Source organism: Myzus persicae, unplaced genomic scaffold (genome assembly GCF_001856785.1).
Source record: "Myzus persicae strain clone G006 unplaced genomic scaffold, MPER_G0061.0, whole genome shotgun sequence".
NCBI lineage: Eukaryota > Metazoa > Arthropoda > Insecta > Hemiptera > Aphididae > Myzus > Myzus persicae.
Genome location: NW_019103520.1, coordinates 211,411 through 238,246, shown reverse-complemented (window position 1 = coordinate 238,246; position 26,836 = coordinate 211,411). Strand labels below are relative to the sequence as shown.

General features: G+C 30.3%; 1 protein-coding gene across 2 annotated transcripts in view; it reads right to left on the bottom strand.

Annotated features, from left to right (window-relative positions):
- LOC111034654 (discoidin domain-containing receptor 2) overlaps positions 1-26,836 on the bottom strand; it is a 246,444-nt gene that overhangs the window by 15,538 nt on the left and 204,070 nt on the right. For both annotated transcript variants that reach the window (XM_022315962.1, XM_022315961.1), the window contains exons 10-12: positions 20,412-20,659; positions 5,689-5,833; positions 2,762-2,928 (exon numbers count right to left, since the gene is read on the bottom strand). In XM_022315962.1, the coding sequence (XP_022171654.1) occupies positions 2,762-2,928; positions 5,689-5,833; positions 20,412-20,659 (560 nt within the window). The remainder of the gene's footprint in view (positions 1-2,761; positions 2,929-5,688; positions 5,834-20,411; positions 20,660-26,836) is intronic.

Below are 26,836 nucleotides of genomic sequence, written 5' to 3'. Positions count from 1 at the left end.
CTTATCGCGTGCTGCTCGCGATTTATATTCATAATAATCGTAATTTCCCCACGAATTATGCGAGTAAACTCTTAAAACACGCGCACAATTAGAATCGGGTCTAATTGGTCATGGTTTTTTTCATTTTTGAATATGATTAGCATCCGCCTCCGTGTTTACCGGGTAATCGCGAAAGTTTTGCAAATTGAAAGCAAAAATCTCGACTTCCTACAGTACCTTAGACAAATACCCACCGGTCTCAGTACCTATTAATTGTATAATAGTAACTTATAATAATAATAATATTATTAACACAACAATAACCAAAATTCAATTTCACTATCATCGTCACACTGGACCTACCACCATTATGGTTTTACAAAATTAATAAGCCACAAATAATGTCAGATCCCGCATCTACTTTTTATTTTACCTTCACTGTACCTTAAAAATATTTTTTTATTATAGTTGAATATTTCATGATATTACTGAAAATGATCACATCACATATTTATTGTAATAGTATTCCAGTAAAATGTCTATTAGAAATAGAGGGAATGTTTATTATTTTATCTATATTTAATGTACTCGTCTGCCTAATTCTATTTCTCTCTGTCTGCCTGGCTGTCTGTCTGTTTTTCTCTTTACTATGCTGAACGGTTAATGACATTCAAGCGAGAACGACAGGGTAAGCGTTTTGGGGTGTCAAATTCTAAATCTGACAGTGTTGGTAGTAGAGGCAACAGTGAATGTTTGCGTTAACCGTTCATTTTCGATTATTCGAATTATCCGGTACAATATTGACAACGCGCCATGTGCAATATTAGATTACACGAGGCCATTAGCTTGTGCCGACCCTGTCCCCTCGCTATATTTTGGTCAGTGTACACATGCGCGTGCGCTTGTGTAATAATAGAGTGTGACACGAATATAGCGTTAGGACCCTAATGGGGCAGGAGAAATCGTAACCGTATAATACTACGTAGTATACTGCTCACGACCCGGAAAATGGCTAAACCTTCATCCTAATGTCCTACAACGGACGTGAAAAATACACACCCACCCACCCACACACATCTATATATATAGATGGAACACAACGGTCCTCACCGCCGACTGTTAATAGGAAAATATTGTCTTTGTGACGACGGCTTAACCGGAATCGCGATTGATATCCATCGAAATTGCGTTTGCACGCACGCACGCACACACTCACACATTAAAGCAGCGACGCTTTAACGTTCAGATTTGGGTCGATAGATGGTCTCGGAGTGGAATCCATTGGAGGACCTTCATAAGCGTAGCTAGACATGTACATTGTTCATGGGGTATGATAATATAGCTGAATCGCCCCCATACGGCCATTTTATATAATATAGGTAGTATAGTGGATATAACAATTTTCCCTGCTTAAGAGTGAAAATTATTCATGTAAGATAATGTAAATGAGTTTTTATTAATTGTTTTAATCTATTGATGTTTGCTCTTCATAGTCATGTGAGCAAATCAGTAATCCTCTACAGACTCTCGTGCACATTTTTAAATACTTCATATTATTTAATTTGATTATTACACATTGAGATATTGATGCGACAAGAGAATATCCTTTTCAGAATATTCTCTTGCAGATTATTACCGGGTTAGTTTATTTTTGGTTTACTATGAAAATATATTGAATTAAGTATTATTCTAGTAATCTATAATAATATAGTGAGTACCGATAACTGTACTGTATACTACATAAAACATAATATAATTATTTAAATAATGTTTATGATGTGGAGTCGCGGACTGTGGTAAGGTTTTATTCTCTTTTCTATGGTCTCAATCGATGAATTATTGAAGAAAAAGAAAATTACCTAATATTCTTTAGCCTAGCGAATATTCTCTCGAAAGATAATTACGGTAATTTTACATCACTAGGTGGAGACAATAACTATAGTTTATTATGCCAGGGAAGTGAGCAATTTAAGTCACGGCGACGTTTGCTGCGAGAACCACAGGTGAGGGCTGCAGTTCGCCCAAGACTGAAATTGCCTTTCAGCACGAGCTACACATTCTTTTTTCTGTCACGTATCCGTTTCATTTAGAACAGCATGGGAGTAACCCACCTACCATCTACTATTCAGCTATCATCATATTTTGATTTTATTCGCACTGCAATATGACCTCTGCGTAGTGGGTGTTTTTACTTTTCTCCCTCTACATTCCTGGATTTCTATTTTACAGGCCGCAGAAAGATGTAGGTACTGTCCGCTGGATGGAAAGAAGTCATTTTCAAACGCATCAAATATTATACTTTCGGTGCAGGTGTTACAAAAATATAATACGCGAACAGCGAATAATGTTATTATTTTGAATTCCTAAACCTATGGCATTTTTACACGTTTTGCAAACGCAGCAATAATTTTTAGAAGCAACGTGTTTGGCGGGACGGTGGGGAAATCCATATATAATATTTTAAACAGAGGCCTCGTTATTTGGGGTCCCGGGGCACTAATGCGTCCCGTTAAATCCGGCCCCGGGGACACGTGCTATTTGTCAACGCGTTTGGTATAATATACATACTTTAGCTGTGTTTATTATTTCGCGTTCTCTCGCGGACGACCCGGTGAGATAATATTATCATAATGGTATTTTCGCCCGTATCGGTGTTATTGTGACTGTCACAGAAAAATCGCAATAACACATTAACACCTTGTCAAATGACAGTTCATAATGGCAATGACAGCGGCTATAATATTCACGACTAGTTAATAATAATGATAATAATAATATGTACCTGGCAAATATCCGATGCGGCATAATACTTCTCCAACGTCTGGTGATGGCGTGGCAATGAGTCGTCGTGTACGGACATCTGACTTCTGTGCAACGTTAACGTTTTGGACGCCGACCGTCGAACGTGTGGTATGGCATATTCTTCCTGGGCGACGATGTCTCGAACGTCTGCAAGACATTTTTCGTTCGTAAATATTTTACTATATAATGCGAAAGTGTAAAACTATTCGTCGTACGCTCGTTAAACAATGCTAATAAGCCCGCGTTGTTCGTTTGTTATGAAAGAATGTTATATTACCGTGTCTGGACTGTAATATTATTAATAAATAATTAATAAATTAACAGGTCATATTTGTTATTGATGAATTAATTTATTTGTATGTTGCAAAAATAATTTGACGCAACGATATCGATCGCCGCTTATTTCCTACGTTTTATCATCTAAGTACTGCATACATAAAAGTACGCGCCTCGGGGTTTGCGAGAAATGCCACTGCACACTTAGCGATTCCAAGAATAGGGCCATTTATACCCCCATAAATGTTTGACAGTCTTTTTTCCTTAAAGTCTAAAGTTTGAAGAACTCAATATTAAATAAATTTAAATTTTCATTTTGGCCTCATAAATAAATATTAAAGTATAAGATAGATGAGTTCAAGAAAACCCTTGGGCTAGTAAAAATATGACTTGAACTTAACATTAGTCAGTGAATATTTTTTTCTTTTAAGTTTTATACATTTTATATTTTAATGACGATAAATTGTAATATTATTGAAGGAAACCTTTTTTTTAAGGTGAAGTCTCCATTTTTTTGTAAGTTACTATACCATATTTGATCTCGCTGATGACGTATGTACACACCTTGTGTCTGAATACTGAAATGTATTTAATTTAAAAGCAATTCACTTATGATGACAAAAATAAACATATCAAGTTCAATAAATCTTAGATTATTTGGGACAAATACCTTTTGAGAGTATTAAATTGTAAATGATAACTTATTACACACAGATCTCGATGAATCTCAATTTTGATACGGAAGTTGAAACTATTTCCTATGACCGTGCGTCATGTTAATATAATTAACTAAAAGGCTAATATATACCTATATGGAATGTTGAGTTTGAAATTTGTCGGTAAACATTTTTAAAATCATAGAATTTATATTTTTTTAATGTTACAGCATCAACTACATGGTTATTAGCTTACAATTATAGTTTAAGTTAAAATTATTATGTACATAGTGAGTATACAATGAACTAAAATTATATTGAGTTGTACCTACATTTCATATATTTTTTTAACAGATGCCTAATTAAACATACTCAGAATTAGCCATATGAGGGTCACTCATGAATACCTGATGGAAACGACCGAATCTCCGACATGCATATTTTGCAACGTAATCATCACGATCAAATACATTCTCATCTACTGTCAATTTTTTTCTCAAAATTAAAGAATTATAAATAATATATATATTTTTAACGAATTATGATTGAGAATATTTGTGTTGGAGTTTTTTATTCTACAAAACAATAATATTTCATAAACTCGTTGTTGTACAGTGTACACATTGATAATCGCCGTACGACTGTACGAGTCACGTATTATACTATGTATACATACAGTTTGAACAAATACCAAAATAAAGCTGTTCAATACGATATAGCTGAGAAACGTTCAAATTTTTATTAGAATCCGAGTAACTTTGCCGTCACGGCGTTTCTGGGTGACTATCGCCGGCCCGAGAAACCGTAGCAGCTTCTAGAACGGTGTGTATAATATGTATATATGTATTTTCCCGACTGAAAAATGTGTGCATAACAACTTTAATGAAATTTCTTTCTACCCCTGTCCCACCCCCACTCTCTTTGTCCACCTAATCACGACACATTTCCACGCAAACAGTACAAACGTGGAGCAAAAAAATACAAAATAATAATAAATAAAAACAAAAATAAATTACTCAGTTTTTACTACGTTCGGGTGTTCGCGCAATATCAATAACAACTACAACTATTACTATAACAGCGTCGCGAGAGTGCGTTTTGTCCATTTACCGACGACATTCGTAGCTCGTTTAATAATATTATGTAGGTTGTAGGTACCATGTGTAATATGTGTATGTATGTATACATGTACAATATACATAAAAAGGAATATGCCAACGACCTAACCATCAGCTATATAATATATTATATTGTATAAATATATCCACTATAGCGTATCTATCTGGCACAAAACGAGAAAAAAACTACCCCACACCCAGGGGACGAAAATGCTGATTTGAGGCACGGGGTGTATTTCGAATTTTTTTTGGAAACGGTCCAAAACGGTTTCACACGTTTTTATTTTGCTCTCGGGTGACATTATAAAATACATATATATATACCTTATAGGCAAATTTAATAGGTTTATCATATAATATTTCTTTAAAGACTAAACTAATAGCTACCCTACGCGCACGATGAATGTTTTAACCCGAAAGCCTGTAAATTAGCCTGTGCATACACTTAATAATTATTATAATATACACTGAATGAAATAAATTTATATGCTTCACTTTTTTTTTTTTTTTTGATCCATTATTTCACAATTGTGTAGCAGTTGTCGTTTTTTTTTACTTTTACCTAAATCTTCCAAACTGTTGGATGATTTTTAAATATAAAATTAATGTAAAAATTCGTTTAGTAAATTGGAACATTATTTAAAAAATCATTGCTACATTAAAACTCTTTAGGGGTATTCAATAAACTTTAAGTCCTTAGAAATAATGAACTATTGGTTTAAAATTAGAAGTTTATTAAAAATTTTCTGTTATATTCGCCCACCATGACTACCGTCAGACAGTAATACGTACACCACTAATACGCATTTTTATGGGTGAATGCGCCATACAGCTCATGCTGCCCTTCACGCACTTACCCGTGTAATCTGGACTTAAGAGCACCGATGGCCGCCGTGTCACGCCATATGGTCTTTGGTAATTGCTGTTGCTCTTGTCCGAGTCATCGTCCAAGTCTACTTGACCATACACGTGTCCGTTGGCGTTCACCCGCACCGGTAGTTCCTGCGAAAATAATTTAAGTACAGATTTAATATTAATACCTAGTTATCATTATACCGAATAGCATCGTATACACGTGCATTTAAGTCGTATACAATTATTATATCGTGTGTAGGTTACCATATTATATGTATTATTATACTAGGCACAATTCATTAATATTCCCGTGCATACAATGTAAACATACATTACTTGTTTGAAAATGTATCGACTTAAGATTAGGTAAGTTATACGTATACTTGAGCACCAACAATTATGAATTTTAATAGCTAATACGAGTATAACTCAATATAGAAAGTTTTTGTTTTATAGTCAACATAGACATCCATACAACAAGTGTTCTAGTACTAGAAAAATCCTAAAGTTAATTTTTTCTTTATTCGGTCTGCATAAACGTGTTTCAGCTACTGGTTATATCCAAAATTCCCTTCCCACCATCACGTATTAAGACTCAGTTGTATATCATTTTCCTGGGCCCCCACACAACTTCTCTCAGTGAGGTCAAGTATTAATCCATACTAATTATAATATTATCATTAATATTATGAAATTCTAAATTTTACATTAATAAATAATATTTTATTAATAACAATGAATTCATTAACTACAGTACATGAACTCATGGACAGACTACAGAAGTCGTTTTTTAATCATGACCATTACATTTTAGTTTAAAATTAGTTGTAATCTTCATACATTCAACTTAATTTTTACTATAGATTTATCAACCCGTAGAATTTGTTTTTGGGTCCAATTTGATTTCCAATAATATGGTTCCAATTATTGTTGATTGAATTCAATTACAGTTTGTAATGCTCTTGGCCGGATTTATTATAGTGGTATCATTGTCTTTTATTGACATTAAATTAATTAAATTGATCTTAAATATGAATTAAAATAATAAAATCAATTACTATCTAAAATTATTATCCAACATTTTGTTAATTTAAAAACTTTTAGTTTAAATCAATAAAAATTATGTCTTCGTGTATTATATTATTATAGTCTTAATAAATTATATTTCTGATGTATATAACCACTCGTTGGGCTTAAAATATTAGTTTAATTGTTAAAACTGAGGTTTAAATCTAATTTTCATTTGTTTCGTTGGAAAATATATTTAGATTAAAGTGGAAACGGACAATTGTGATTTAACTTGTTTTTAACCACACAATGAACAACAAAATATAGACTAGCGCGCTGAAGCAATAATAAAAAAAAAAATTCTGAATTTTTCAAACACTAAATAAATTAATTACATACCAATGGAATATATCAACGCTGTGCCATTGAAAAAGTATAATAGTGTACAAACGCAAAATTGATTTCCTTCCATTTCGATGGAACTTTAAATTTGAATTTCTAAAATTTATTTTAAAAAAGTTTGGAAATATCTAATACGTATTAATATAGTATGATAACAATATACACCAAGACTTGATAAGTTACCGATTTTTTTTAGTTTGCTAAAACTAAATTCAAACTTTTTAACTAAGTTAATTAAATGTTAATTAAAACTTTGTGTACATATATGTCGGGGTTAATAAATAAACTGTCAGAAAATGTGGTTCCCCGTGAATACGAGGCAAAAAACTGCACACCATTGTAAAACCAATACTTCCTTAGCGAGGGATGAGAGAGAGAAAGTGCTGCTTAAAATCAAATAGTATACAATTTGTTAGCTAAGATTCAAGTATTTAAGTTATTAAATATTATTTTAAATATTAACAGAGTAAGTCATCATTCAAATAAATTTTATACCTCACTACTAACTAACTAAATTTGTTTATAGTTATGAAACAATAGATTCAATATTACGATTTATATTTATATTTCACGGTGCCCAAATAATTATTATCACCTTTATATCGTGCTTTAATTTAATTGAAAAGATTTCAATTTGATTTGTCAATACAGAATTAATTATTTTATTTAATATAATCAACAAAGGCTTTTATTTTATAATTTACTAATTAATTTTTTTTTACTTTTTGCAATCATACTGTTGGAGTATTAAAAATAAAAAAATTGTCGGCGCGTTTGTTTTTTACATATTTTCCCAAAATTAATTTGACAAGATCAACTACTTATCCAACTTCATTGTAATTTTAGTATGTTCATTCGGTACTATGGTCAATGATAAATATACAGTAAATAAAGTATCATGGTTTCAGTCTCCAAAGCGATCTATCTTCTTTTACCATCGTCATCATAATTATGTTATTGTAAATTGCCTTACACAACAGGTGTACAAGATATATAGTTCATACACTTAATTAATTATGTAAATGTCAGAAATCACTTTTTAACCCATTTTTAAGAAGAAATTTTCACATTCGATAATTTCAAAATATTGATTTAAAAAATTAAAAATCGAACCTAAACATGTAAATTACTCAAATAATAGAAATTTATTGGATTCAAATATATATAAAAATAATGATTTATTATACTAAATAACCTGCTTGTGTAATTTATGGTAAATTAAAATGTAATTTAATATTTTAAATGAATTTGTAATTTATTTGAAAAATTTATCTTTAAACATTTCTATTGCTACCACCAAATATAATATTAATATATTATACAATATACGCTACAAAAATATTTTTATTAGCCTACACAACATAATCAAAATTGTAACAGTTAAACTTTTAAAGTTTAAAAGTACACACGCTCTAAAATTCAGAAACTAGTTAGAGTATACCGTAAAGTGATTATATTTAGAGTTTATTTTAATCAAAATAATACATATTATGTATTTATGTACACTTTTAAGTAAGCTAAAATATGTTTTTCGTATTTTATAAAATAATATATTATTGTATGTAAGGTACTGACTGTTCTACATACCTACACAATATTCTTATCAACAATGTATACAATTTCAGATAAATATGTTGTAAATCATGTGATGTATTTGAAATTTTTCTAATGAAAATAACAATTGACTGAAAATTCGTGAAAAATATCATACAAATGTGAATTTAAAAAAGTATAAAATAACATACTGTGGGGAAAAAAATAGTAAAAATATACTGTGGAACTATTTTAACTAACATCTTGTAATATTTCTGAAGAACTTGACGTTTAGCATAAATATTAGGCATAACAAAAATACACATTTGCACATAATATAACGTCATAGCATAATGTACACCTATTATACTTGTGAAACTTTTACTTGTCTAGCTTATACATTGACATTGGAATAAAACTATAATGTAATGTTATGTGCAGGAGTGTAGCTTATATTATATACAGCAGCTATACACAATAATATTTTGATATATAGTGAAATTATTTAATGGCATCTCGAACGAAAAAGTTATATTTTGTTTGTTTTCGAAAACGGCCGGTGCACGAGTATTTTTTCTGATTTCGAAACCAATTAAAATAGGTATATTTAAAACAAATTCGCCCGATAATAATTAATAAGACACCTCAACTACCCGCAAACACAATACCGATAGTGGTCCATCGGCAAATATATTCATATTTCATATACACTACCTATTTCTGTTATAGGATATATTGTATATAAAAATTGACGGCAAAATATAAAATTTATTACCAACAGTGAAGCATACAGTTTATACCCGCTGGCAGAGTACTGAGATAGTTTTAATTGGCGAGAAAAATGTTATATGAAATATTATTATATAAATAATTAAGTATAACTTGTTTTGAGAGCATTAATCAATTTAAGTACATCATGGACATTCATATCGAAAACAATGAATTATTGGCGATAATGTTACATTATAATGTCTTAGGTATTATAATTTATCAAGTAGGTACTAAGTGTTAGATAATTATTAATACCAATTTTTTAATACAAAAAAACTTAAACTGAAGTTGATAAGCAAAATGAAATGTTCGTTTGTTAAATTGTTGGAATCTGTTAATATTATTCATTGGTAGGTACTCGTATAACCATTTCCTCATTATATGCAATAGCGCTAGTCCATAAATGAGTTAGGTTTGGAAAAATTCAAAATAGTTAATTTAGAAATCTAATTTTCAGACAGATTTTGATGGTGAAATAGTTGTTTCAAGGCAAGTAGTTCATAATTTACAGTTTTTTTTAAATATCAATATTTTTTTGGAGTAAATTAATGTGAAACATAATAGTTTTTTCAAAATAATCTCTTTTTGAATTTCCTGGAATAAGTATGTTTCTTGAATTATTTACTAACAATAAATATTTCATTATTTTTGCTATACATTTAACTATTATTAATTTTTTTTAACCTGTATAACTTGGTAATAAGTACATAATACTATACTGCGATAGTTTTGCATTGCAGAGGTAACTACGTTTAAATACTCGTAAATATTAGAATATTGCAACACGTCTCAAGGATCTACACTTGTTTATTATAAATTATATTTTATACTTACTTTTTAGTTTTAACTGTAAGACATATTTCAACCATTTAAATCTTTGTTGTTCCGGCACAGCGGTTATGGTGGTAACACGTGTAGACAAAAATATATCACAAATTTAAAGGCTACATTCTATATGTTTATAATAATATTAAATTAGACCAAATTCAAAATAATAATATTATTATTATTATTCGTATTCCAGGTGTTGTACTATAATACTAGATCTTGGATAAATTCATTATTATTCCGGGAAATTATTGTATCTTTACAGTAAACATATACATAATATAATAACATTTTTCAGAAGTAAGAAGTTTACTAGTAGGAAATATGAATTGTAAGAAATAGATAATCACAAATCTTAATCAAAATCCAATTATCGGTTAAACAACCAGGAAGTATATTTATGTTTATAATAAATTATTAGAACTACCGTTTCCAAGAATTATGTGCCGTTGTTGATTCAGTAAAACATACCAACCCAAGCTATAAACTTTTGGTATTTATAGAATAATTTAAGGTATACTTATACCAAGATCGAAAAAATGTACAAACTTATTAGCATACATCGTCGATTACCTGATGAGAATCTCTTTGCTCATTTGTATTTTTTATTTCGAATTATTTAAATTCGTTAGGATAAATGTTGGCATATTTAAACTATTTAATTTAATGCAATTTTTATTTATCATAGATAACTGAAACATATTCTGAATTCACATCATGGTTCCCATAGACCAATAATTAACTTGATAATTTATATTGTATAGTAGGATTAAAAATGCGAAATTTTACTGTCAATATGTAATAGGGTGTTTGGTGTTTCACCAAACATGTCACTCTCATTTATTCTTCAATGATAATTTGATTTTTTTATATCATTTTTAAAGAGTGCAAACAGTGGGAACTTTTTTTTTAAATATTCAATTATATATTTTACTGTAATTTATCAAAAAGATGTGTGTTTTAGAAATGATTGATGTAGTTTTCCATATTGAAATTCAAACAAGTAGTGTCTCATTTATTCATCAATATGTTTTTAGGATAATATCCTTAATGATGGTTTTGCATAAAATAAATTGAATAATAAATAACGCAAAATAAATAATATAAAATAAATAAATATGGATCTCTAATATTTAGTCTAGTACTTATAATGTTCATTCTATTATTACAAATTATAATATTTTAATTAATAACTATAATTTTCATAACATTATAGCTCCCATATCGTTAAGCCCATCATGTCATGGACTATTATCATTACTATTTAGTACGTCATAGTGTCATACTACACACAGATTAATTGAATGCAATAATTTCTAACAAGATCGGGAAGAAACTATTTCCTATATTCACCGTCAAGTAATTCTAAGTTTAGATCAAACTGCTACAATTAATCTATTTAAATATCTCAAACTTTCAAACCTGTTCCATAAAGGCATAAAATATAAAATGTCAATGTAATTTACATATCTTAATATTTTAACCTAGTACTGTATTTTTTATCTACGATGGCTGTTCGGGATGCATATAATAGATAAGATAGTATCAAAGTTCAATAATTCAGAAGCTAATTTTTTAAATCTTAATTTTTGTACATCAACATTAAAAACACAATATGCTACACAATAATTTAAGAACAAAAACGTGGTTCGTAATAAGTTTATTGCATAATCACTCCTTAAATGGCATAAAATATACATGTATTTGAAAATATAGAATTTAAATATTATATTATATACGTTAATACAAAATCAGAATTTCAATAATTTCAATACTAAAGGAAAAAATACGAGTGAGTATACCTGGCAAATCAACCAGTATATTATGATATAGTTTATGATAATATCATTAATCGCATAAACATATTTCTGTTGTTTATTTTTCATAAGGTCCGTATTAAAGAAAGTAGTTCGATATGTTTCGATACTAAATCTTGAGCTTAGCTAATGTAATATACATAACATTATGATTATATTCGATAATATTATGTAAACTTTTATTATGTACCCATTTAAAAACAATTTAATTAAAAAAATTTTTAGAATAACAATGTTCTACCAAAAGTGGTTCAAATAATAAAGGAAAGGATCTTTGGCTTCGAAATTGAGGTTATAGTCTTATAGAATATTGAAGTATAATAATTGATCAGAACTATGCCAATTTCATTATAGTTTATGATACTCGAACACCAACTGCGTTATAATAATCTAAAATTAACTCTGTAGGTACTTACTGCGGAAATGAATAATCGAATAACTGGGATATACCTAAACCATTTGTGTAAGAATTACATTATCCGTTTATGATGTCTATCTTAGCCACAAAATTAATATTAAGCGTAACATATACCTACTTATGTGTATATCAGTTATATCAATTATAAAATAATCAACATTATAGATAGAAAATGAATCTAGAGCTGAGGTTCGATTACTCAAATCTCAAAGTTAATACAAATAAATTTGACTTATGTAATTTTTGAGATATATCAAATCTAATTTTAAATCACTTCAAAAGAAAAGAAAAAATTCTAGTTATGGAGTTTTCTGAGTTATTGATGTTCGAGTTATCTCGAGAATATACACGTTCGAGTATAGTACGTACCTAGGTAAGTAATATTTATTTTATTTACCCACACATTTATTTTTTTGTCAGAATTTCAGATTATTATTTTTTACTCTACATTAATCCATAAGACGTATATCATATGAAGTACAAAGCATCGTAACAACTACATATTTAATAATACATAGATTATAATATATGAACTACCAGACATAAGCTCCTGCCATAGCTTATTTTGCCACGATTGCATATTATGTATAACTATTTAATAAATATCGACTAAATGGTTTATATTTATATTAAAATAAACATGAAAAATGTTTGTTGGGAACTATTCAATAGATTCTTTAAATCTGTATCAGTTGTTAATTATTGTAAACATTGCTAGGTATGCAGGTTAAAACTAATTTAAATTAAGCTTCAATGACACTGGGCAGTGGATTTCTTGTTGTTCGATAGTATGTTACATCAATAAATAATATATATTTAATGATTTCAATTATATTTTCATTTGTACTTATGTTTTCCTGTTATATATTATTTTTCTCTCCACAATGTAAAAATAAAAACAAATGTTTGGCTAACGGTGATTAAATTGATGAAATGGAGTACCTTATAAAAAATATGTTTTTTTTTAGGTATATTATAGTATTTTAATATTTTATTGATGAAATATTGCTAAAATACATTTTATCGGTGATATGTAAGTTTGCACAATTTTTTTATATTGTTTTAAAGTATCGCCGGTTGGGCTGACTGAATAATGTCCAGAGCATATTATTTATTATTCACATTTGAATAATTCTGTGTTGATAATGGATTTCATTAATTTTATGTCATGAATAATGCGTTTGATTTCAAGACTTAGAGTTAATGTCACGTTAAAACAATGACCCATTATGTGCATCCAGGTCATCCTACTGTTTTAAATTGTTTATGATGTTTATAACTTTTAGACATTTATGTAGTATATAGTTTTAGAGTTTCGTAAACGAAATTCTAGCAATTGCATAATACTTTGACATATTTTATAGTTAATGAATAAAACATTATTCACTTCTTTAGTCTTGTGGAATATCGAAATATTCATTAGTGCAAAAAAAAAAAATTATACCAACAAAAAAAATACTACACCTACTCATTTATGTTATTGAATTAAACAAATATTATAATATAGGTATAATATGATACGAATGCACTTTATACAACATTAAAATTATTTCAAGTACAATTTTATTATATTACAGTAGAATTAATTGTTGACGTCTAATACCGGATAATATGCCCGCCATATATTTTTATATTCAATAGGTATATGCTGAGAGTTTATAATATATAAGTCGATAACCAATGTGAGTGATTTATATTTTTATCCACATCTCGTGAACCTCAACGATGCGTATAAAGTATTATATAGTATTGTATGTATAATATATATTTTAATATATTTTTACATTGGTTCGGTCTGGTCCCCTTCGTGGATAAAAGAATGGCGTCTAACTTAAAATTCCTGTGTAGGTTGATAAATTGACGTATCAGTTGTTTTCCTTCTTTGTTCACCTAATTAAATTTTAAAGTTCACTCCCAATGCACGTGATCTCTGTAATTCCTTATATTACCAATTCATACTACAAATAAATTACGGATGCAACAGCCCTATCGACAGAATAATGACTGTTTGGTTGTAAACATACATTTGTTGTTTTTTATTTATACTCCCGCTTACTTTAATCGTATTACTGAATTGATTATTAATATGTTCGTTAAGACGTTAAGACGGTTTGCTTGCTATTTTATATAACATGTTATAAATTTACCTTCTGTGCTGTACTATATTGATTGATATGTCCACCAAATAAAAAAACAATATTATACATTTATACAAGCCCTTAACTACTTGTAGTGCGGTTAAAATTTGGTAACACGACACCATTTATCATTCGCCTTCTCTCAAATACCGTCATAAAAAAATTTTCATTTAGGACAAAAAAATTTAAATTGCTTTTTTTTCAGTAGATAACACCACGAAAATAGGGATTCAATTAAAAGGTTTTTTATTTTTATTATTTTAATTAACTAAACCTGGCAATGCCGCTTCTAAGAACAACTGAATCTATAACTGGATAGCAGAATTACGAAATCTTAATCTTGGACTGTAGTATATAGTAAACAATAAACATTCGCTGTAGTACATGGTGTCGCGCTATTTTAAATTTGTGAATTTACCATCGTTCACTAATTCTACTTAAGGCCTAAACAGTTAAACGTATTTGTATATTTATCACGTGTTCAAGTTTTAACGAAACATTCCCATATTATATATTTTGTTAGTTAACTGATAAACCTGCGAACCAATGTACCGAAATTGCCTACACATCACGCCGGCTAATGGTATAACATACTATAATGTAACAATATTACCGGATAGATTTTATTATTATTATAGAACAAGTTTTTTTATATAGTAAACCTTAAATCATAGTTGTAATATTTTGACTCAGAAGTTGTGTATACACTCATGCTCAGTGCTCGCAATGTCAAGTAAGATAACATTAATATAAATTCTCACCAAAATAATGACAATGTTCGGAAATTACATTTTCCTAGCAACTTTTTTTTATATCTAATTTCATTGTATTGGATAGCCAGATTTATGATTATAATTATCTTTTTATGGATTATTTAAATTTAAAAAAATATTGGAAGTAGGTATATTATTTTTTTTTAGAAATTAGAATTTATAAATCTCAAAAAGAAAATATGTTATTGGCAGTTAATACAACAATTCATTGGTAACTTCTAATTCTATCTATTAATTATATGGACATATATAATATTAAAAAAATATTTGACAAATATAAAAATCACAAAATATGATAAAACGAAAGAGAACAAAGTACACTCACAGACGTGTAATAAAATTATGACGCTATATGTTTATAATTTATATACAATTCATAATGTTATAGGACTACCTATGACGAGTACCTTGCATTAACAAGCCAATTAACTATAGGTAGTCAAAATATTATTTATATTGTTTTATTTCATTTTTCTATTCTGGCTGCGGTGAGTACAATATTTTGCACCAACCCAATAACACGCAAGCGGCCATCCTATTTATAATTTAAGCAATTTGACAAAATAGCTGAGTGCCTTTTTTCTATGCATAATTTAGATACTAGCACACGACGAGATATTTTTTAGCATGATTAAAAATGTCCACAAAACGAACGGAAAAATCGGAACGCGCTTTAACACTTGTCGACAACAAACAAACTGATGGTGGTGACTCCGCCTACCACGTGGCATACTTCACCCATCATATTAATAATCGAACAACAACACAATTAATTACAGTACGTAGATTACGAAAGAAAGGACGAAAGAAAGGATATGTTGAGTCATTTAACTATACAAGACTATTGCACACGCGCCTTGTAGTAAAGCCATGCCCCTGTGCACAAGTTGCTCCAAAGTTCTATGCTTAACGTGAATGGTGTACATTTCATTAAAATAGATGATATACATGATGGACCATCGATTTATTAAATAAATCAGTTATTTAGTAAGACCACAGACTAAAATAATTAATATAATATAGGTGGACGCTTTCCTAATGCACGCTATCTTTTAAAATATTCTCTAAATTAAAACATTATTTCCTATATTATTATTATAAATAATATATGTGTACAAACACTGCTATGTATTATTTAGTTTTTATGAAGATAATAACAGTGAAAATTACAATAATTATGGTACCTACTTAAAAATGTAAAACTAAAAAAATAATCATGTTGTTCCTATCTACAATGAAAATTCGATTTATGTTTATAGAATATAATATTTACCTACCTCTATAAACATGAAAATTGTTTTTTTTTTTTGTTACGACTTGGCTCATTCAATGGACATGTGGTGTTTTTTTTTATTTACAGTTGGTGGAGAAGACTTTGAGCATAGTTTTATGGACCCATCCGCTGTTCACGGACAATTGAGAGATAAGATAGTAACACCATTTACAACAAATGACAAAACTTTTGCAAAATAAATAAACGTGAAATGAGTTTTTTCTAAAGGGTAAAATCAGAAATTACTGTACCGATTTCAATACAAATTATACCAATAGGTTTCTGGAGGCTCTGTAGGTATTTTCAATTTATTTTTCAAAATTTCTAAGTAGCTTTATGGTAGCTTACACATGGATTTCATTTTAGCTAACAGGAATTAAATATTTTTTGCTTACCTATGTATTATAAAGCTGCTACTTTTTACACAAATATAATGTTTTGCTATGGGTTTTTTTTTTTAAATAAAAAAGCATTAAGAACTAATTATTATTCATTATTTAAATATGTACATCAAAAGGCAATACCTATATGTTTATAGTTTATAAACTTAAACACTTCTCGGTCGGATTTGACAACAAATTCAGAGATTGTTCTTAGAAGTTAGAGATATCAATAAAATGTAGACAGTAACTTGAACCAAGTTCGAAAATATACTATTTCCTTTATTCAATGTGCAATTGGACGCATCCTGGTTCGGATACTTCACAAAGCGACTAACCATGGAACGGACGTTCTGAGAAACGTGAAAAGTCACTTTTCGGTCATTTTAATATTATGCATCAAAATTGTAGGAATTTTTAAGCTACGTCGGTTGGTAACAATGTTAATAACACGCAGTAGGTTGTGCTATAACTTATATTGATGTGCAAAATTAGTCAACTCAATAACAGTTAAATGATTTTGTGAGAAGCTTGTCAAGTCAAAAATGCTGATTTTTCAGGAGAAAAAAAAAGTTTCTAATACTTAATTTTTGTTTTTAATTTGTTAGAATAGTTATTTTTATTTCTTAGACGTATTTATTTTCAAATTTCCTTTCAACTCCAAATCTTAAATCATTTTAAGACTTTTCTAAGTGACTTGACATTAATTAATGAAACAATCAATATCTGGACTTGACACCTTTTGCACATAACGTCCGTCCAACGATATTGTGCCATTTTATGTTTGTTCATTATTTCCCGGGCAAAATGGATTTATACAAATAATATATTATATAAAAAATACTCAATACAAATATAGAATTTATATGCATACACAAAACAAAAATAATAATGATGAAATCATTATATCTATTTTTAAATTATAGCTGCATATAATATTATTATATGATGTGCAATATTATTTACATCGGTTGTTTGCTTTTGAATGATTTTATGTCAGAACAATAATACCTAGTATTATAATATGTGTTTTGCATAGTTCCATAATATTAAAATAACGACAAGTGCTTCAAACGGCGACTACGATGTAGAACAACGACACAGTTACCTATCTATACCCAGGTATAATAAGGTTACGCGACATCGTGGACTTTTGGCGCTCGTTGGCGCAATGACCGCCAGGGCATAATTTATAGGAAAACGCCGAGGCGATATTTCACCCCGCGATATCCCTGCAGGGACTTACGGGCAGCGCTCAGTGGCGGGCACTACTCGTATATAATGAGATCGGGCTATTCGATACGTAGGCGAGGTAACGAGTAACCAAAGCCGACACCGCCGCCACTGACACCGGAAGGTGGTGGGTGTGCTCTGTGCTGCGACGATACCCCTGGGAAAACGTCGGCAACCAGGTACCAACCCTAATTACTTCGGTTCGCCACTGCGTTCGACCATTATAGGTAGGTATGCTGACTACTGTGCAAGTCGCCTATCCGCCCCGGTAAGGCCGGAGTGGTATATTATTATTAGATTATTGGGACGGGGCCAGCTGCTTGAGTGTGCTCGAACGCCTCAGACATAAGCTAAAATGGATGGTTGATAACGCCGCGCGGGCGACGAGACATCGCCACGGATAAGGGTTGTGTATCGAGTGCACAGGATATGTTACGGTCCGCTGAGTAGTGTACCTATAATTTTACCTTTTCCCTAGTCTGTACTCAGATTTGTTGTTATGAAATCACGTTTAATAATTTTGAGCATTTCTTATACCTCGTCTATTCGATTCTCGTCTACGAACTATTGCAGTGACTGTGTTATGTTGTCCTTATCACGTTTTATTTGCATTGTACCAGTTGTGTTGTTAATCGATATGTATAGAATTGTATACGCTATTATTATCGATATAGTCAGTAGTCACATATAGGAATGGGCGAATGAGTCAATACCAAAGACCTTATACTAATAAACGAAGAGGAGAATTATGTGTTGCCAGCGGGGTTGTGTGAGGTGGAGACAGCAAATTGCGTTACAGAGATGTACTATTACTATTATTATAATAAGTGAATATAAGTAGGAATATAAGTAGGAATATAGCGAAAACATTGAAATCAAACTGATGACAATTAATATGTAGAAGCGTTTATTCATGATCTGTTGATTCGTTTGAAACTTCAAATTTGTAAGAAATATTCATGAATAGCCGTGATACCCATAAAATACGATAATTACGTATTTATGCTGTTTTTTAACTATGCACAATGGTGTGTTGTATGCACATGAGCAAAAGACCTGTGGAACAACATGATCAACGTATTCACGTTCACCGTGGAAACTACCCCCATGCTCCGTATATTAGTATATTTTCAATACTGAAAAAGACGAGTGGTCTGTGGAATCATATGATTTAGATGATATGAAGAATTTCAAAAACGTATAAATCGTAAGATGCCCATAGCAATTAGTTAATCCTCAGCCATTTTCCATTTGTCCTATTTCTTATTTTCTTTATTTTTTTCAATATATTTGTTAGTTTCGAATATTCCAAATTAAACTAAATACATTTACGATTGTCAATTAATTTCATATAACCTGACAAAGAGTTCTATCCCTCATCATTAAATACTATAACAATATTATTTTCTATACATTTTATTATACGGCCCTAATAATAATTATATGTCGATCCGTGTAATAAAAGGTTTTATTTTATATTATATTGCGTTCACCCTGTGTTCAAAAATAATTTAATTATAACAATTACCCTCTATTTATTTCGGGGTTACATAAAATCCCCTAAACTCGGCCGTGTAACCACAAACACGGATTATTTCAACACTATTTAAGCATAAAACGGTTTCAAGCGTATATAACGCCCTTACTACAATATTATGAAAGTGGAAAAACAGTATACGTGTCGCGAGCACCAAAGTATTTGATATAATTTATTTCGACAAGTACCTAACCTACCTACTTATTCGTTTTTTTTTTGTTTTTTATAGGTTTATAATTTATCGTTTGAACTCGTTCACCGTTTACGTTCACACGCACGAGCCTGGTAAAAAAGTCTTCGTGACGTTTTCGGACGTTCTTCATCGTTTTAGGGGAGACTGCATGAATACTATTAAGTAACAGCGTATATTTCCAGTTCTAAAATGTCGTTACCAGATTATGCTAATATTATTCAAACCCTGTTAAGCCCTGGCGATAAAATCAATCTACCAATTTTTACCAACACTAGCTCCCTTTTAATTTTACCGGGGACACCAAAATGATAGCCTGATATATTTATATTGTGGGGATTAGTTGGTGGAAGCATTGATTATAGAATAATCAACGGCGGAAGTAAATTAATCGCCATATTCCAATGTCATGTTCGGCACTCACCGTCAGGTGTATGGCCGGTGGCAGATGTGGTTTGTCACTCGTGCACTCTTGGAACGACGAGCTCCGACTCCGCCGAGACACTTGCTGGATCAGCCGGCGTCGGCGGACCATCACGAATGCCACTGACGCACCCGCCAGTACGGTGGCCGCCGATAACGCGCCCACTAGCAGACTTATCAGACGATGGCCGCCACCACCCCCACTGCTGATTATACCATCATCACGAGTTTTTGTGTGTTGGGGCAAACCTGGAAATAAACAATAATGATATAAATCAATAGGAAATAATTTTTAAAAAAAAACCCTTTTAAAATGTGTTTAAAAATCTAGGCACGCCGGACGTACAGAATATTGTGGAACTTTATAATATTATAATAACTATATTATATTGATGGTACGTTGGTACACAATATGTGCACTCTCGATAATAAAGTGATTATAACCCATAGGCCATAATGCATTATCGAGTTGTATATATTATTATTTTCCGAGCATGGATGATAAGCTGTGAGTACAAATATATGCCTACTGCGTAGGATATTTATAAATAATGCATAACCACTGAAGTCCCAGTCGGTGCTTGGAATGAAAGTATGTTATTAGAGTAAAAACAAATCCATTCCATTTAAAAGTCTAAATATTCATATAATTTATATTTTTTACAGGTACTTTACTCGGAATGTAACTTGCAAGTAGTAATGCTGAAATAAAAAATGCTATTAAAATTCCTCAACATATTATCAATACCTACTAGTTACTACATACTAGGCTCTAGGCTTCACTTAATAAGTTCTACACTGAATTACCAAGAAGTTCTCGGAATGAGGGTTGGGTTACTATTGCGTCGTCTTACAATATAAAATATTCAATATAGTTTACCCTCTATTCTCTAGTTAATAGTTATTAGGTGTATGAAATCTAGACAGGATTCGCGTAAATCTAAAATATCAATATCGTTTCAAAATATACATAATGAAAAATATGTAGGTGTCCCTTATTAAGAGCTCAAGACTTAAGGTAACGGTTCAAACATTTATTTAAACAATTACATGCAAAAATCATGGAATTTCATTATTAGTAGTAAGTCCAGACTACAGAAGAATTTAGGTCAAATAATCAAAAGAGGAAAGTTTACGAAAACAATTAATTTGAGTGAGTTAAATTTAGTCAACATTATTAACGTTAATATATAAATTATAGTTATATTTAACTATATAAGTTTAAAGTTAGTACAAAGAACAATATTTACTCAACTTAGTAAGTTTTTTTTTAATTACTACCCGGGTCACACATAATATATAGTGATCCAATTTTGCGTTACGTGATTGATCGTGTTGTACGTATTTGTTGACATTTTAGAACCGTTTTGCCCTATATTTGTATCATTAGAATAGCGAATACCAAACACATATTATACATGATCCAATGTTTTACAGAGTAGAGAAGAAAATGTCAAATACTTTTTGTATTTAATTACTTTGACGGTGTTTAATATTTATTTGAGAATTTGTATATTATAGTTTTAATGAAGTATTATATTTTTCGTAGTATGCCAAAATAAAGCATGACGATATTACCCTAGCGACCAATTCACTGCGACCAAATTACAGCGACCACCTTACGCTACACCAGTTTAGAACCATCTATGAAAATAATGTTAAAAAAGATATTGGAACTTAAAAGTTTTTCATCTACTTAAAGCACACAAATGCTCATAATTTGATGATGAAACAACTGTGTAAATTCAATCAGAATTGGCGAACAATACAAAAAAGTGGGATGTTGGTTAAAAAGAAAATTGTCCACACTTCATAATTATATGCAGTATAGTTATAATAAAATCATTAGAAATTATATGGAGATAGTATAGCAATGTGTGTATAAATACAATCATGAATATGTCTATAAATAGAACTAAGACGTATTAGAGTACTGTATAAGTAGGTATAAGCCCACAATGCTGTGATACAGTAATATTAAGTGGTATACAATATTTCATTTGTCCTGTAAATTATCCTACGGGTGCCGTAGCTTGCATACTGTTTCGGGAAATTATTTTGTTACGCATAATTTTAATCAGCCAAGTTCTACTACTTTATATAAGTTAATGTTTGAACATGTGGTGATTAGAAATTAGAATATACTTACAAGTAGTTTTGAAAACAAAAAATATCTGAATGCGTAATGAGGAATTGATTTCAAAATAACAACAAAACGTTTTTCATAGAAGATGCATAATATTATACCTATTGAGTACTAACTTTACAACGGTTAAAATTATATTTAATTATGATTGATAATTTGTACTATTTGCGTCGGAGTGCGTAATAATAATAATATGTGAGTTGTGTATATATTAATATATTATACGAAAATATTCTGAAAGCGGGGTGGTGACGTTTGACTAAACAGTATGTGGGAGGAAACAATATATATGTATATGTGTATCTGTTTGGCAGTAGAGGAGTATAGAGAAGTGAAATATATTATAATATAAAAGGAGAGATAGAGAAAAGCGTTTAAAATAAAAGTCGTTTTAAACCGTAAATACAGCTATAACGTTGCGAAATGTCAACCAGGTGAACTATCCTATAAGAGTGTAAAAGGGGGAGCACACTAGGCAAAGGGGGTTGTTTTAGCATCTCTGGCGACCCTAAAGGATAAGCTACCGGCACACGAATCTGTTAAATTATTGCAGATCCGTTTAAATAAATGGTTCGGAGGTTCTGTAAAAAAGAAAATCAGCGCTTTTGGTTTGTATGCGAATATTATGTACTAACTTTGGACGCCATTTTTCGATTCCCGAATGGAGATGTAAGTTTTGAATGTTGATTATTATTCAGCTTGTTTATTATTATTTTATTTTTTACATCGTTAGAGTGTATAGAAAAAAAAATCGAGCGGCTTACGAAAAAAAAATAATAATAATTGAGAACCACTTTTTTGTGAATTATGTTAATTTAAATCACAGAAAAAAAACAGCATGCTGGTAAAACTCGAAATTTAAGTTGTGAATATTATGTATATTATTATATGGTATGCATACGCATCAGTTCGTGCGCAACTGAAATGAAATGTGAAGTTAATGTATTGTTGTAACTTATTTATTATGACTTGTTAATTTGTTTTAGAATTTTAGACAATATATGTTTTATACTTTACAAATATGAATGGTGTTTAACGTATTGATTTTCTGTCATAACATTGTACAACGAAATTTAAAAAAAAAAAAACACCATACATAGAGCTATATGGTTTTTAATGCTGATATATTTGACCACCTTAAAACACAGGTTTTGTGTTAAATTTACTTCATTTAGCACAATCAACATACACAATTGTCGGACGTTGGTAAACAAATACATATTTTAATACAATGCTGTACATTCACTTGGTGAATATAATATACTAAATTTAATGTGTAGGTAAAAATAAAATATATATGGGTTTCTATGAATAAAATGTGTGTGCATACTGCATAGGTACGTATATCTTCATTTACTATGAATTGGTGCCGTATAAGTCTTCATTAACATTTTTATAGCCGGCTTGTTTAGGACGAAACCGGAAGATGGAAACATTGCGAATACTATCTTTTCGTTTAGTTGCATAATGTTTAGATGCGCCATGGTACATGTTATAAATATTTTATACGGTTTGCTCGACCATAAAATATCAAGAAATTTCTCTCCTCGAATAATATTCCCGTACATTATGTATTTTCTTTCTTATTTTTGCTTGTAAATTTTTTTCGCTTAAACCGACCAATGTATAGATCTAAATAATTTCAAAGATCGAATTAAGAAAGTTCCTTCCAAAAACGCTTGATTTTATCATAATTTATTCAAAAAAATTAAGTAAGTAAATGGATTTTATGTTTAAATTAAATACTTTTGCTTCAAGTATTACAGGAACAATCAAATACCTATGTTTATAGTATTATATGAATGTACATTACGATTTATTTTTTATGGGTAATAATATTATGTTGTATCCAATACGTAATGATTTATAGAAATTTGAAAATTATGTTTTTTTCACTATTTATATTTGTATACATTTTCAGTATTTTTATACATGTAAAGTGCAAAATGTATAATGTAAATATAATAGTATTGGAGTCTACTCGAATTTTGAAATGAGTTTCAATAAATCGAAGTGACTCATATCATGTTATAATAATATAAATTATAATATTATATTCCATCCATGTTATAAATTAAAATACACACATATTTATTAGGATAAGCTGATAAAGGGAGGTATTGTAGTTAGGGCTTAGAACACAATAAAAAACTCAAAGAGATGCGTTTTTAGATAGTTTATTGTTGTTTATTAAATAGGTATGAATTTCATTAATATTTTTAAAATAGGTTTTTTGCATATTAGTTCTTATGTGGCGTATTATACGAATCAGTTGTTTCGAATTTATTTTTGTTTATATCGCATAGCGGTTGCTGAGAACGAATTAATTCACTTAAATAGTATGTAGTTCTATGTACATATGTGCGACATGCGTATGTACACATTTGTTTTAATCGTATAAAATAATTTAAATGTGTTTAAAATTGGAAATGCGAAATGAATTGAAGTAATATAAGACACGCTTATTTCCACGAAACACTAATATTATGTTAAACAAAATATTTCAATGTGCACAGTGGCGGTGGCCGCGATGTTCTAGCGGAAAGATGGTTCGATATATAGTTTTCATCCGTACCTTACTATATATATATAATATATACTCACAATACACATATTATTACACACCTATACACACATACACATCAGTATATACATATTTGCGTCATGGATAATGTATATAGTGTATATGGCGTGGGATTATAATATTATTATATCCGATATTGGGGTCACGAAAACGCGTATATATTCGCCGACACGAAGTAGTATAATATGCAAAAATTACGACCGATAAAAGTTTTAAAAGTATTAAAAGCTATAAACATTAAATATATCAGATGAGGGTGTATAACGTTTTCATGTATTTATTGATTAAAAGAATGCGAAAAGCTCATAAAGATAACAAATGTATATCGACACTATAAATGGCGAGCGATCCGACCGGGCTCCCGTCGGAGAACAACGCATGCACTGCTGCAACGTTACGTGCATTATACATTTATAATATAACATAACGCGATAGGCCGAAGACGACGATAATCTAAATTATTCCATTAACAATACAACTCGTAAGTATGAAAATAATTTATACAGTATACAGCGTGTGTACCTATGTACGAACGTATTTTTTTTTTTTTTTTCGTAATACGATTTATCGCGCGAGAGTCGCCGTAATTGGTTTTCCGAATCATATAATATATAAACACGACGAGGTAATAATGCCCTCGCAACGGTCCACCTTAAACTCGTCTATTTTACTATAGCGTTTCAAAAACGCATTACACTCCGATCCCGAGGAGGAGTACCCAAAGGAGTTGTTCCGTTATATTATAGTAACGCGTACCCGTGAAATAACAATTCAGTAAACCCTGAAATTTAAATTACGGACACTGCCCCGGCTTTGCAGCTCAGTTGTAGCAGTATACATTTGTCTCGGCTCGAGTTTGTTTCTGCGGAAAATTTCAGGCAAATCAAATAGCAGCACCAGCGCCAGTATTATTACTGCATACACACGTTTCTAACGAAGTAAAATCCAAAATGTATTACATTGTGTGCGTTATATTGTTGTTGTGCTACACTGCAATAAGCGTGCACCACGTACCTACCTACACCTACCCAAGCACATGCGATGTGTATTTTATATGTTAATACTTAATGCCGGTAATAGCATTGTGTCCGTCGTTAATAAATTCTGCACACATACATTATTTCGACTTGGCTATGATAAGTGTATTACACTGTTTATACAACACGTGCATAGCGTAGTTGTGCACGAGCGTACTGCTGAGCTTCGATTTCCTCGCAAATACTCGTAGCAAAAAGTCAAAGTCCATCGAAAAGTTTTCACTGTGGACCGTGCTGCGTATATAGTGCAAGCCTGCAGTTAAGTCGTCGTTATTAGTTTTTAATTCGTAGATGTACGTATATAACACTTATATACAGTCCGACCGGCGACGCACGCGTCTGTGAGTTCATTAAGTCATTTATATACCCCATAATCTAGTTTAATAACTTTCAATTACTGTTTTTTTTTTTTTTTTTGCCAATTTAACTTATTTAATCCAGCTTAATTAAAAACTACAATAATATAACCTAAAGCCAATAAAATTAATTTTAACTAAATTTATATACTCGCGTTTGTGTTGTATATATATTTTTTGCAATTAAGCCACGATTATATCTGTAAAAAATTCAGAGTTTGTTATTTAATCTTAATTTAAACAGCTCTCGCTGTAGATGTTATTTTGGCATTAGGTTAATTGTAAATATTTAACAAGGTTAGA